Genomic DNA, 14,933 nt, shown 5'->3' on the forward strand with positions numbered 1-14,933 from the left:
CACAAAAATGGTCTTAGTTCTTAATATTCTAATTTATTTTGTTGTAGTTTAAATTAATTTAATTTAATTTTTATTTAATTTAACGTGATTTTATTTTATTTTAATGTATCTTTATTTATTTTTATTTTTATTTTTATCTAAGTAGTACAGGAAATTATGTTCAGAATGGAGTTAATGGACAAAATTAGGCCACAAATCAATTCAAAAAAATAAATATAATTATAAAACCTGAACTGATTTAAGGCCATCCTATCAAGATATTCAACACTTGTGATGCGCACGTGTATTGCATGCCCAGACAAGAGCGCTTGTACCTAAGGCAAGGTCAGGCTTGCAGCCAATGAACGCCCGTGGATTCGCTGCGTCGTACTTTGTGTGAGCTCGTTTTTACATCCAATGACACACTAAAACGTGTCCAGAAAATTAAGGAGCAAACCACAGCACGCCACGAGGATTCCAATAAACAAGCAATCCAATTAAATGCGGCCACGTAGGGGTAAAAATTGGCCGAGGGTGCTACAACGTTTGGCCCGAGCCGCAATGGTCAGGGTGGCTAAAATTGAAGCCGAGATACCCTGTCAAGCCACCAAAACCAAAGTAGTTTGGCCTATTCGGGTCGGGCCGAGTGGCAATTTCAGTGAAAGAGTAAACCATGTAATTTTTTTCTCATCTCCCTTCCCATTCTTTTGCTGCGCACTAAGGATTTGTGCGATTCTTTTTGCAACGAAACGTTTTTTTTTTATCAGTGTAAAATAACCTATTCTCTCTTAGTAGGTCGGTAAGGATTCAAGAAAAAGTAAAGGAAAATTTTTGGTGAACAGAATAATTATCCTACATAATTTTTAATAGTCATATCTTTATCAAAATTCATTAATCTTTACTTTTATGGTGCCCAATAAGTTGATACCAAAAATGCTACTCAAATGGTACTATCTTTATATTTATGCTACCTAATGGAGTAAGCTTAACATTTATGTCACTTTAATCATCAGTAAATATTATGATAGTACATTTTCAATATCCTATTGAGTTATTTTTTTCCTTCTCGACAAAGATGATTTAGGATCTTCACAACTGACACTTCGAGCGGAGAGTATTCTGATAGAGTAACGACTTTTTAAATATAAAAGATGGTGAAAGACTAGATGTCAAAATTTAAACTTACTGAATATTAGTGGCGGACTATGTAATTTTCTCTTTGTGTTTTTAAATATTCCCATTTGACACCTATACCTAAAACAAAATTCTCCAAACTAAAAACCTGTTCTTCACAATTATAAAGAAATTAAGCCAAAATAAGATAGGGGAAAAAGGAGGAGGAAGAGTTGAAGTTAGGCTGAGTTGAGTTGAAGTTGTAAACTTTTTTTATAGATATTTTCAAGTGAATTTAAGTAGCATAGATGTTTCAATTGATACTATTTGTGGTACAAATATAAAGGTATCAGTTGAATGACGTTTCTAGATTTATCTCTCCTCCAAACTTCACATGAACAGTCAATCATGTTACAAAAGAAATTCATCAAAAATAAAAATAAAAGACTAAAAAAGAAGTGAGTTTCTCTAATAGGATTAAAAAAAATAAATTACTGGTAATTTTTTTTATTTTTTTTATTTTCAACCTTTAAATATGTATCAAAATTATCTATTCTGAATGGTAAGTGTGTTGTGTAGCCTAATCAAAAGAAAAAAAGGAAAAAAAAAACGGTTGAGCGACGCAGTGCTGAGAATCAAGCATCACGACACTGGAATCTACAACGTGTAGAATCAGGGTAGAGAACGGAGCAGCGTTGGTGCCTCGGCGCACACCAGCTATTTTGGGCATATTTTTCACATTTTCTTGTAGGCTTATGAATACCTATTATTAGGGTTTTATTGTGACGATTTTTTGAGAGAAAAGTGAGAGTGAAAGGCTGAAACACAATTGTAATTGAGAGAGAAACACGAGTGAGTGATTGAGTGATTCTTTTGTAATCTTTATCATATATAGTAGAAGTTTACGGCGGCAGAAATAAGACGTAGTCATAATTTAGTGAATTTGTATTTCAGTATAATTGTGCTTTTATTTTCTTTTCACTATTTTCGTTTTCGGATTAGATTTCACTAAATTTCTCAACACTTTATATTTTTTTTAATTTAATGTAATTTTAATCAAATTTAACAGTTAAGAATGGACAGTAGCGCGATATCTTACCTAAAAAAGTTCTTAAAAAGAAAAGGTGAAAGGGAGAGCAAGAGAGAGACATGGAGAGTTGTAGCTGTGTTTTGAGGAACCAACTACTTACGGCGCGCGAAAGTGGGGAGCACGCGCGCGTGAGGAAAGCGAGAAGAGGAAAACCAAAACAAGGAATCTAACTCACATTTTTATATTTTTGTATAGCAATGGATCATTGTCCGCGTTCTGAGTCAGATTGATTTTATAACTCGCTGCCTGCCCAACCAATCATGACCTTTCCCACGACAATAAAAACGTGACAGCCACCCAATTCGTTCCGAAACGTTTCGAAACGCATCAATTCGATGTTGAATCTTTCAACAAAACAACAGTCTTCTTGTCGTTGTTTCTTTCTCCACTCGGAGTTGAAAGGAACTTCCTTTAATACCGAATTTCGAGTGTATCGAAACAGTCATAAAAACAGTATATTATAGTAATAGTTCCATAGTGCTGTGGTTATGGAGGTGAAGGCCAGAGCTCCGGGGAAAATCATTCTATCCGGCGAGCACGCCGTCGTCCACGGATCCACCGCCGTCGCCGCCTCCATCGACCTCTACACCTACGTCACTCTTCGATTTCCCACTCCGTCTGGTACTCCTCCAATTCTCTCTCTCTCTCTAACTTTCTCTCTCCAAATCTCGTTATGAAAATTTGTATTTGGGTGAGTATTCTTGAGGAGCTGAATTTAGGAATACGGAAGTTTCGCGATTTGGATTGGAGTGTCAGTAATGCAAGATTCGGTTTTCTTGAGCTTCTTTGTTGTTATGATCTAAGTTTCAATTCTCTCTCTCGTTTCTTTATTGGGACAAACGGAATGGGTATGAGAGAGGCATGATTTCGCAGGTTTTTGAGCAGAATTGGGTTTGTTGAGTGTTTTGTGATTTTGTGAAGGTCGATGCTGAAAGATTTACAGCTTGCAAATTGTCAAAAAAGGGCAAAAATTCAAATTTGGATTTTTTTTTTTTGGATTTTGATTGAGGAGGGGGTATTTTTGTTTTAAATGCAGAATTTAATGGCTTTTTTTTTTTTTTTTTCGGTTTTTATATGATCTTATGTTTTTGTCCCTTTGGTGTTCTTGTAGTAGTTTGGAAAGATAACATTTTCTGATTGGTTGGCTTCTATTTTTATTGGACGAGGAGTTATATGTTTCATTACAGATTGCACTTGTGCAGAGGAAAAAATAAATAATAATACCGTTTAGTGGTCATGTGGTTATTGTAAATACTCGGATAAAATACCCCTTTGTTTTATTATTTTATGGCCCATTGAATATTGTCTTGTCATATTTTGGAGTACAAGAAAATTTGAAGTTTTTTGGTTATATTTCTCCAAGCTATTGACTTTCTTTGATGAATTTCTTGTTCATTTCAATGTGGGTGGATTGATGATGATTTCTTATTTGACACTTTTTGTGCTTTTCTTTCGTAGACGATGATGACAACTTGAAACTCCAGCTTAAGGATATGGCATTAGAATTTTCATGGCCAATTGGTAGAATAAAAGAAGAACTGCCCGGCTTGGGTTGTCCTGATTCATCAATAGCAACCTCATGCTCAATTGAGGCAGCGAAAGTACTTGCAGCTCTAGTTGAGGAACAAAATATTCCAGAGGCAAAGATCACACTTGCTTCTGGAGTGTCAGCTTTTCTTTGGTTGTACACATCTATCCAAGGGTATGCTTCCATTTATTTGTTTGTGTGGTAGAAATTTTTGTCTTTTTTAGTTTGAACTTTTATTTGATTCAATATATCTTCTTTATAATGTGTCAGATATAAGCCTGCCACGATAGTTGTCACTTCTGAGCTTCCTATAGGTTCAGGTTTGGGGTCCTCTGCTGCATTTTGTGTTGCACTCTCTGCGGCTTTGCTTGCGTTTTCGGACTTGGTAAAGATAGATTTGAGCCACCAAGGATGGGTAATGTTTGCGGAAGATGAACTTGATCTGCTAAACAAATGGGCTTTTGAAGGTGAAAAGATAATCCATGGAAGGCCATCTGGAATTGACAATACTGTGAGCACTTATGGTATTCTATCTTTCTTCTTTTCCTCTCCTTACTTTCCTTGCTTTAACATCTGAGTAACTAGGAAATACGAGGCATTTAGCACCTGAAATGAGTAGACTGTTGTCTGCCTGGATCACTTTGAAGATTCGTTAAAACACGATCTTGTCAACAAGCTATAGCTTATAAGTGTTAGGCAAGTGCTAAGTCGTTATACGAATGCATCTCAAAGCAAAATTTCTGAATCCTTATGGAAATGAGTTCCCCCATCACTCTTGCATCTTGTTTATATCTACCGCATTGCTTATTAAAGGCAATTACATAAAGGAACAATGTTCAGGAAATCCTTGGAACTGATATGAAGACATGCAGATGCATTCTTTTAGGAAAAACGAAAATGCGGAAAAACTTTTCGTGTATGGACATGAATGAGATCAGACTATGCATTTTGAGGCATATAATCTCATCAAAGAAACTTATATGTAACTATGGATTTTGTAAATGACTTGAATGTAGCAAATCAAAGTAGTGTTCTGGGCATATCCTAGAATGAGTAATGAGATTGGCTTCTAGGCTTATTGTTTCACCGCCTTCCTTCTGTTTATAGAAACCATTTTGACTTTGTAAACTAGGGTTCACTTCGAGGCGGATAAAAGTATATATAGATAGCTAGGTGGATTATGGATAGACGGGATTAATGTAAAATGGCAAGGAATTTGGCAGAATAACAAGAAAAACGAGACTACATTTACACTTGTTATCAAATGCAGGAGAATCCATATGGGTGTTAATAGTAAAGAGTTTCACCAACCCTTTAAGCAGTGAGCAATCCTTTGTTAACGCATGACACCTTGTGCAAAACAGGTAACCTGATCAAGTTCAGGTCGGGGAGTTTGACACGCATCAAGTCCAATTTGCCCCTCAAAATGCTCATCACAAACACAAAAGTTGGAAGAAACACAAAGGCTCTAGTAGCTGGCGTCTCTGAGAGAACCTTAAGGCACGCAAATGCCATGAGTTTTGTGTTCAACGCTGTAGATTCGATTAGCGAGGAACTAGCCTCAATTATCCAGTCACCCATTGGTGACGACCTGTCAGTGCCTCAGAAGGAAGAGAAGATAGAGGAGTTAATGGAAATGAATCAAGGTTTGCTCCAATGCATGGGGGTCAGCCATGCTTCAATAGAAACTGTTCTTCGAACGACATTGAAGTACAAATTGGCTTCCAAATTGACAGGAGCTGGTGGTGGAGGATGTGTTCTGACACTCTTGCCCAATTGTATCCTCTTTTCCTTCATTTATTATCCTACTTAATAGTATTAGTTTCACATTTTTTAGTTAGATTAATCCTTTGACTGGTTTTTAAACTGTGACAAGAATATCATTTTAATCTAGAGTTTTAAATTCAAGACGAGAGCTCTAAACTTAGTAAAAGCTCCCTATTAGCTTTTCCCTAAAACATTTGCGTACTTACCTATTGGTCCTAAACTTTGATAAAAGTATCATTTTAGTCATAGATTTGTTGAAAATATTGAGGACGTCTATTGGGAAACTTGCGACTAGGGATTTTACAACTACAGATGCTAAAAAGAAAATAATTTCATGGTAGACTATTGAAGCAAACTTTTTCAGCTCTGTCCTTAATTTCTTATTTTGGGATGATTCTTTTTTCTTAACCCATGAATCAGTACTATCAGGTACGATTGCTGACAGAGTAACATCTGATCTGGAGTCATCCGGGTTCCAGTGTTTCACTGCTGGAATTGGAGGAAACGGTGTTGAGATTTACTTGGGTGGTTCATCCTGATTTTTTTCAGTGGAGTAAGTTCAAGCTATACTGTCAACCAATAATTAAGATGCACAAATTGCTACCGTCCTTGTTACCGCCTCTGTTTGTACACCAATCTGTTGTAATTTTGATTCTGACTGTTGAGTTGATTTAAACAGCATTTTCCTTGTTGGCCATCCGTTTTACAAAGTAATTTCTCATTTGTACCACACAGCAACCTCGCAAGTAACACTTGATTATAATTAAGAGAGTCGCATCATCTTATGGATTAAATTAAGATTAAGACCATCCTCGGGTTCAAGACTTGAGATTCATAATTAAGCAAGTTCTTAAGAATGATAATGAAAAGTCTTAAACTTATTGCTTATGCAGTATTGGGAGTCTCATATGTGATGGGCTCTGGGATCCAGAGATTTCGGATGTCCAAAAAACACCAACATATTATTAAGCATAAATAATAATAACATATTATGTTCACACCTGGGCACACCCTTTTTCTCCCTCTTTTCCTGTAGATATCCATCTGAAAAGCAGCTGAGCTATATTTACACATGTGCATTACCAGTTTAGACGCTTTACAGACTACTTTTATTGCAACACTACAAGACACATCCCCACATATATATCTCTCTCTCTATATATATATTTATGTATATACGTATTCATTATTATATAATATATATATGTGTGTGTGTGTGTGTGTGTGTGTGTGTGTGTGTGTAATATATATATTTATGTATATACGTATTCATTATTATATAATATATATATATATGTGTGTGTGTATACAAAATGCCACAAACCAGCATAAGAAACTCTTAGCAGACGTCTTCAACCATTAACTATAGCCCCACCTGCCAAAACAACACAACCAAGAAACGAATGAGTAGAAAACGCTACAATGCCAAGAGTAATACAAATTACATGAGTAGAAAATAGCAACCCACCATTAGGATGGATAACTTGGCCAGTTATGTAAGAAGAGCAGTGATTGCAGGCAAGGAAAACATATGAAGGTGCAACCTCAATAGGCTGGCCAGCTCGTTTCATGGGAACTTCTGAGCCGAACTTTGCCGTTTCCTCCTCACTGAAAGAGGCCGGAATCAGCGGAGTCCATACCGGCCCGGGAGCTACACCGTTAACACGAATTCCTCTCTCCACCAGATGAAGTGCAAGTCCTCTGGTGAAGGCCACTATGGCACCTTTTGTGGCCGTGTAATCCAACAGCTCCGGACTTCCCTTGTATGCCACTATTGTTGTGGTGTTTATTATGGAACTCCCTTGCCTCATATGCTTCAAAGCATGCCTAAAATAATGATCATTTTTTGCCTTTCACATTAGAGATTATAGATTAGCTATAATCAAAAACCAAGTTTCTTATGTAATGTCAAAAAATCTATGGTTCATATTTACTAGTGTGAGACTGAAAATCACCTTTTAAATAAATATCTTTTAAGACTGAAAAAATTAATAATTTTTGTGTTTCATGCTACAAAATTGGTAATCATTATAATGATGTCAATTCTTTCTACTCGGTAAAACATTTTAAATTGTTTTTGCTATGTTCCAAATGAAATGGTAAACTATATGCCATAATATATGTCTTTACTTGACCATGAAGAAGTGAGCGAAAATATTGGTCCTGAAAACCCTCTCGAGCCGGTCCTCAGTGATCTCATCCAGAGTGGGAGTGGTGGTCTTGTACTGCTCAGCGGCGTTGTTGACGAGAATATCGATGCGGCCGAAGATCTCGACCACCTCATCCACAACCTTCTTGCAGTTTATGTCAAAGCCAAGATCAGCTGCTATTCCAATGGGGTCCTTGGCCTCTGGGGTCTTTGATTCTCTGAGGATTCTTAGCGTGTCCTGAGCATCTTTGTCCTCATGACCCTTCACATACGTGAAGGCCACGGTTGCTCCCTCCAGAGCAAAGCAGTGGCACACTGCTCGGCCAATCCCCGAGTCCCCACCAGTCACCAACGCTACCTTTTCCTGCAAAATTGTATCCGCATGTTATTTCGATTCATATTTCTGATAGGGCGTGCCAATTTGAATTCGACGCAGTAATACTACTCTAAACTTGATTGCCACGAAATTAAGTTTGATTTATCAAAATTTTTGTTAAAAATATTAGAAAAGTATTTTAAAAGATTTAATTTAAATAAAATGAGAAACGTGAAAATGTAAGATTTGTGGAAATATAAAGTAGAAGTATAGATAAGTTGCTTAAATGAGTAAATTAACACGCCTTCTTTATACTATAAATTGTGATAATACGAATCTGATTGACATGCATTTTCATGAAATGAGTAAAACCAACTCGAAATTTGGATCGTCCGAATTGCCACCGTAAATTATGCATGCATGCACAGTATTGAATCGATTCCTTTTAATGAATAGATCCGATCGCAACTTCAAATATGGAATTTAAAGAGACAAAATAAGAAATGATACTCTGAATCATAGAATTATAATTAAATATACGATCAATCAACATTTATCAAATTTGAAAAAGAGTAAAAGAAATGGTTCAATCCTCTTATTTTTATTTCCCGAGCTGAGAGGACTGTACTAAAGTTCCATTAATATGGTTAGAGACTATAGTACTGAAAGCGCACATGGACAGAGTTCCCTTTATTGTTTCCTTAAATATTTACTTTTCAAGAAAATGAAAATCAAAATGCTGTTAGTTTTCTTTAGAAAGGTGAAATTACATACTCTGAGCTTATCAGAGGGCTTATAGTGTGGGCTTGTGAACTGGGGAGTAGGTTCCATGACATGCTCTTTCCCGGGCTGCGTTTCCTGCCTCTGAGGAGGGAATTGCTGCCCATCTGAAGCCATTCTCTGAAATATTCCTACACAACTTTTTTTTGGTCTTGTGGGTGGAGTTTCTTGAAAGTTAGGCAGTTTGGTGGAATGATTTGTTTGGGAACCAAATGAAAGGATTACTTGTCAAGGCGCTTGAGGACAATACTAACCTAGAAAGAAGCATATATTGAGTTGAGAAAATGTGGTTAAAAGATGGAGTCACAAATAGGAGAGTCTGAGGCTACCTTTCCCTGCAAAATTGTATCCGCATGTTATTTCGATTCATATTTCTGATAGGGCGTGCCAATTTGAATTCGACGCAGTAATACTACTCGAAACTTGATTGCCACGAAATTAAGTTTGATTTATCAAAATTTTTGTTAAAAATATTAGAAAAGTATTTTAAAAGATTTAATTTAAATAAAATGAGAAACGTGAAAATGTAAGATTTGTGGAAATATAAAGTAGAAGTATAGATAAGTTGCTTAAATGAGTAAATTAACACGCCTTCTTTATACTATAAATTGTGATAATACGAATCTGATTGACATGCATTTTCATGAAATGAGTAAAACCAACTCGAAATTTGGATCGTCCGAATTGCCACCGTAAATTATGCATGCATGCACAGTATTGAATCGATTCCTTTTAATGAATAGATCCGATCGCAACTTCAAATATGGAATTTAAAGAGACCAAATAAGAAATGATACTCTGAATCATAGAATTATAATGAAATATACGATGAATCAACATTTATCAAATTTGAAAAAGAGTAAAAGAAATGGTTCAATCCTCTTATTTTTATTTCCCGAGCTGAGAGGATTGTACTAAAGTTCCATTAATATGGTTAGAGACTATAGTACTGAAAGCGCACATGGACAGAGTTCCCTTTATTGTTTCCTTAAATATTTACTTTTCAAGAAAATGAAAATCAAAATGCTGTTAGTTTTCTTTAGAAAGGTGAAATTACATACTCTGAGCTTATCAGAGGGCTTATAGTGTGGGCTTGTGAACTGGGGAGTAGGTTCCATGACATGCTCTTTCCCGGGCTGCGTTTCCTGCCTCTGAGGAGGGAATTGCTGCCCATCTGAAGCCATTCTCTGAAATATTCTTACACAACTTTTTTTTGGTCTTGTGGGTGGAGTTTCTTGAAAGTTAGGCAGTTTTGTGGAATGATTTGTTTGGGAACCAAATGAAAGGATTACTTGTCAAGGCTCTTGAGGACAATACTAACCTAGAAAGAAGCATATATTGAGTTGAGAAAATGTGGTTAAAAGATGGAGTCACAAATAGGAGAGTCTGAGTTGGACACGTTGTGACACGTGGCATCACGGGTGTCAACGTGGCCGGTTACTTTCGTGCAAGTGGACACATCTGTGCAAACGACAATATTATCTTAGGATGAGGATGGAAGGAAAGGCCTATCTGGATTCATCCTCTAAAGCTTTGGAATTTGAGCCAGTACAGCAAGTACATTCCTAGTTCTAGTTGTAAAGCAAGATTTTATTAATATTTGTTTATTTCTAATTTAATTTTCTAATGTTGTGATTTTAGTAAACTTCCCTGATCCCTAAGAATCTTTTTACCTTTTTACCTTTGGTTTCCTAGCTCCAACTTCTGTTGCGGTCCTGTTGTGTTTGTCTTTTTCTGTTTAAATACCATCTATATGACCAACAGTAGGATAAGATTGCAACGACAGTACTGAACAATTAACACTCTTACATGGAACATGCACCAAAAGGAAGAACCGGGATTAATGATTCATGATTTTCTGTTGTTTTCTTTCTTTCCTTCTTTTTTTTCTCTTTTTGGTTTTCATTTTTCGAGTCAAACAGTGGAGGGGGGGTCATAATGTACGAATATCACAAGATCAAAATCTTGTCATTTCCATCAGAAAATGGACATATTATTACGCCAAAACATGGATAACACATTTCACTCTCTCTCTTTTCCATCTCTAGAGAAACTGAGCAACATATAGGCCAGCCATCACCTGGCCTGATGCTTTATTACTGCATTCTTATCCAAAAAGACTTGACAACTTTACATAACACGATTGATTCCACAAGACAAAATAAATAGCAAAACAGAACAAAAAACTCTCTTCAACCTCTCACTACCTCAAGCATTCACTATAGTCCCACCTGCAAAATTAAAGCAGGAAAATATTAAAAGAAAAGAAAAGGCAAGAAAAAGGAATGTAGTAAACTTTTAAGGGGGGTTTTAGTACAATTGCCCTGTGTCCTGCACTTGTCGTGGTTTAGCAAATTTACCCTAAAACTTTTAATTATGGTAATCAACCCTTGAACTTGCTTGAACACATTTCACAAACTACCGTTATAAAACTCACGGAATTAACGTATTGTTGGTATTATTACTTCAGAATTAGGCATCCTTTTTAATATACCGCTGATATGTTATATAGGAACTCACCATTAGGGTGAAGGACTTGGCCAGTTATGTAGGAAGAGCAGTGATTGCAGGCAAGGAACACAAATGAAGGTGCAACCTCAATAGGTTGACCAGCTCTCTTCATAGGTACTTGGGAACCGAATTTTGCAGTTTCTTCTTCGCTGAAAGAGGCCGGAGTCAATGGCGTCCATATTGGCCCTGGAGCGACGCCGTTGACACGTATGCCTCGGTCGACCAGGTGAAGCGCAAGGCCTCTGGTGTACGACACTATAGCGCCTTTAGTGGCCGTGTAGTCCAGCCACTTGGCGTTGCCCTTGTATGCGTTGACTGATGTTGTATTGATTATGGAGCTCCCCTCCTTCATGTGCTTCAAAGCATGCCTATAATATATACATCACATGAAATTAACTTATGAATTAGTGGACGAAAATAAATATTGCTTGCAATAATTAACATTCGCACCCGTTATTATTTTCAATAATAACACACAAAATGCGCGTGTTTTTTTTTTTTCCCCCTGTTAGGCAGAAGTAAGATTCGGTGATTTTGGAAAATGGTGGAGGATTTCTAGGGGATTACAAAAAAAACCAAATTTTTTGGCAGAAAAAAGGCCTTTTCTGGTAATGTCATGTATACTAAACTAACTAGATAAATCAAGTGCTTATATTGGTTTATACATTAACGGTAAATCTATCATTTATCAAAATGGAAAAAAAAAGCCCATATATTGAACTAAATTTCGCAATAAAATATGATATGTCAACTTGTGCTTGCATAATCTAGTTAGAGAACCAAATTGTAGATGAAGATAATAAAATTTGTAGGTTTTAGTATGGCATGTAAAATGACAGCAGGTAAAATGGCACAGATCATGAAAGAGCAAGTGAAATTCTATGAAATTATTATGCAGCACAGATATTTTACAATACTTTCCATGTAAATGACATGCAAAATTGTACCCAATATCATCATCACCACAAAAAATAAAAAAGAAATGAATTTATAAATACGTGACTAGTTAATAAATCTTGTAATATCTAACTACACTTGATATTATTTATTTAAAAAATATAAGAAAAAATAAATAAATGTTTTGCCTTACAGTGAAGAAGTAGGAGAAAATATTAGTCCTGAACACCCTCTCAAGCCTCTCCTCGTCAATGTCTTCCACAGAGGCAGCCTTGTACTGCTCAGCAGCATTATTAACCAGAATATCAATTCTTCCATAAGCATTAACCACTTCATCCACAACTTTCATGCAATTTCTGTCATACCCCAGATCAGCTGCCACTGCCATGGGGTCCTTGGCATCTGGGGTCTTGGATTCTCTCAGAATTCTCAGTGTGTCCATGGCGTCTTTGTCCTCCTCACCCTTCACGTACGTGAATGCCACCGTTGCGCCCTCTAAGGCGAAGCAGTTGCACACCGCCCGCCCGATCCCGGAGTCTCCGCCCGTCACCAGCGCTATCTTCCCCTGCACATATTAACACCATGATTGCAGTAATTTGTTCAATGACACTGCTAGAGACAATGTTGATAGTTTTACTTTGTATTAGTAGTGCAAGTATTGTAGTTCAATTATTGAGATGTTCGAAAACACGCACCCCTGCACCCACGCACTACACCTATAAACTCAAACAAAAATAATAGAAAAATAGAGAAGATAAAGATTTAAATGGTTTAGAAAATTTCCAAATGTCTTACAAACAGAAGATGAAAAAAAATCAATTAACAGTTTTAGAATTACACACTCATACAAATTTCTCACTTTCTCTACCCAATACCCAAAATCCCTTACACACTTGTCTATCTCTCTCACTTTTCACTCTCTCAAAAGGTGTCACTATTTTTTTACACTTTTCTTTGAACATATCTTTTTTTTAACACATAAAGCTACAAAAGGATTATTTATAGACTCTAATAACCCTTGCCCAAAAATATAAAACATTAACTTACCCAAAAAAACACAAAATAGTAACTTTTCTAAAACCAATATGAGTCACCCACCTAACAACAGATGTAATATTGGAACTTTGAATTTTTTGAATTCTTGCAACATAAGTAGACTGTATGTTAACAAAAATGTGGCATAAATCGGAACTAAAAAAAACAGCCGTATAAATCTAAAACATATAAAAAGAATGGCATCCAATCTATTGCCCAAAAATATAAAACATTAACTTACCCAAAAAAACACAAAATACGCAAAATACGTAAAATAGTAACTTTCTCAAAACCAATTTGAGTAAGTCACCTACCTAACAGATGTAATATTGGAACTTTGAATTTTTCGAATTCTTGCAACATAAGTAGACTGTATGTTAACAAAATGTTGCATAAATCCAAACCACGAAAAAACAGCCGTATAAATCTAAAACATATAAAAAGAATGGCATCCAATCTAATTTTCTATAAGGTTATTCTTAAGTGACACTAAATGAAATGTAACCATTAAACGGTTTGAGATTAATAAGGTTGATTATTGTTTTTTTTTTCTTTCAAGATTTACAGGTCCAGCGAAGAAAGGAAACAATAACTAAACTAAAAAAAGTAAAATAAAATAATAAAATAAAATAAATCCGAGTGAGTTTTAGATGATCACGCACGCTAGTTTTAACTCTCCATGTGGGCTATTCTTTATATTGCTATACTTATATTGTTCAGATGAAAGTGACACCAATGAAATACTTCCAAGGTTTGGTTTTGACTTTTGACATAGACCAGTTTCGAAGTGCCCCCTGCTAATGTGGTTTGTCAGATTCAGAAGTACAAACACAAGTCAAAATTTTGAAGCACGAGGATACGTCCATATAACAATTTTCGCATGCATATAACCCAAAAAAAAAAAAAGTCTCACTAAGAGAATTACTGCAAGTGAAATTATAATAAAGGGGTTGAAATTATATTGTACTTGGAGCTTATTAGAGGGCTTATATTCTGGAGCTGAGAACTGAGGATTTGGGTCCATGACATGCTCTTTCCCTGGCTGTTTCTCTTGCCTTTGTGGAGGGAATTGCTCTCCTTGTGAAGCCATTCTTCTCTCAAACACTCATCTGGGATATTTCTTGATCTGGGTCAAATGGAAAACTTCCTGAAAGTCACAATTCTGGTGTTGTTTGAGGTGGATTTTGGAAGGAGAAGAAGACCAAAGATTATTATACAGAAGTGATCGGGTTGTTAAGACTCTTGAGGAACTCAACACCCTACAAAACATGTGGTGAATACAAGTAACGATGTTTTGAGGGTGTTTTGGCTAAATGGGTTTATATTAAGATTTGGAATTGGTCATTGTTTTGGTACGTGGCAGAACATGAGAATGTCATCGTGTCATGTCACTCTCAGGCAGCGACACGTCGTAGAGATGAACTTTTTGTTCGAGTCATAGGAGATATCAAAAATCAAAAATCAAAAACTGAAACAATTTGGTTTGCAAAAAGTTCTTAATTGTTGAAGTAGGTGGATTGTGGCACATTTGCTGTCACATCTTTTCTGTTTTTTTTTGTAGTTTTTTGAAGCAAAGTTATTAATGAGGGTATGGTGTATGGTACGGGAGAGTGCCTTACTTCTGTGGACAAAATCTTTTTTATTTGTTTTTGTTTTGTTGAAGACCACGTCTTCTTGCTCTATCTGTCTCTCTCCATATATGTACTTATAATGTATTGAAGTCACTGTAGAAAGCAGAAAACACAAGTTGCTATTCATTTTTTGCTCT

The 14,933-nt window shown here is 36.1% G+C and overlaps 3 protein-coding genes across 4 annotated transcripts; 1 reads left to right on the forward strand and 2 right to left on the reverse strand.

Moving 5' to 3' along the window:
• The first annotated feature begins 2,571 nt into the window (after positions 1-2,571).
• LOC21386019 (mevalonate kinase) lies at positions 2,572-6,275 on the forward strand. The gene is made up of 5 exons (XM_010107540.2): positions 2,572-2,803; positions 3,641-3,884; positions 3,981-4,234; positions 5,075-5,488; positions 5,898-6,275. Exons 1-5 carry the CDS (start codon positions 2,671-2,673, stop codon positions 6,014-6,016), a joined length of 1,164 nt encoding a protein of 387 aa, XP_010105842.1. The 5' UTR covers positions 2,572-2,670; the 3' UTR covers positions 6,017-6,275.
• A 500-nt stretch (positions 6,276-6,775) lies between these two features.
• LOC21386020 (NADPH-dependent aldehyde reductase 1, chloroplastic) lies at positions 6,776-8,839 on the reverse strand. Of its 2 annotated transcripts, XM_024171861.1 has the most exons (4): positions 8,717-8,839; positions 7,608-7,990; positions 6,946-7,304; positions 6,776-6,852 (listed from the first exon to the last, which is right to left on the reverse strand). In XM_024171861.1, the coding sequence occupies exons 1-4, from the start codon at positions 8,837-8,839 to the stop codon at positions 6,830-6,832; spliced, it is 888 nt and encodes a 295-aa protein (XP_024027629.1). In that variant the 3' UTR covers positions 6,776-6,829. The 2 variants fall into 2 exon arrangements, with proteins under 2 accessions (XP_024027629.1, XP_024027628.1); XM_024171860.1 differs by having other exon boundaries at positions 6,791-7,304.
• Positions 8,840-10,930: 2,091 nt separating this feature from the next.
• On the reverse strand, positions 10,931-14,255 carry LOC21386021 (NADPH-dependent aldehyde reductase 1, chloroplastic). Its single transcript, XM_024171862.1, has 4 exons — positions 14,133-14,255; positions 12,319-12,695; positions 11,243-11,601; positions 10,931-10,953 (listed from the first exon to the last, which is right to left on the reverse strand). The coding sequence occupies exons 1-4, from the start codon at positions 14,253-14,255 to the stop codon at positions 10,931-10,933; spliced, it is 882 nt and encodes a 293-aa protein (XP_024027630.1).
• Between the last annotated feature and the right edge of the window lie 678 nt (positions 14,256-14,933).

The sequence above is a fragment of the Morus notabilis genome, unplaced genomic scaffold, assembly GCF_000414095.1.
Source record: "Morus notabilis unplaced genomic scaffold, ASM41409v2 Scaffold1087, whole genome shotgun sequence".
Classification (NCBI taxonomy): Eukaryota; Viridiplantae; Streptophyta; class Magnoliopsida; order Rosales; family Moraceae; genus Morus; species Morus notabilis.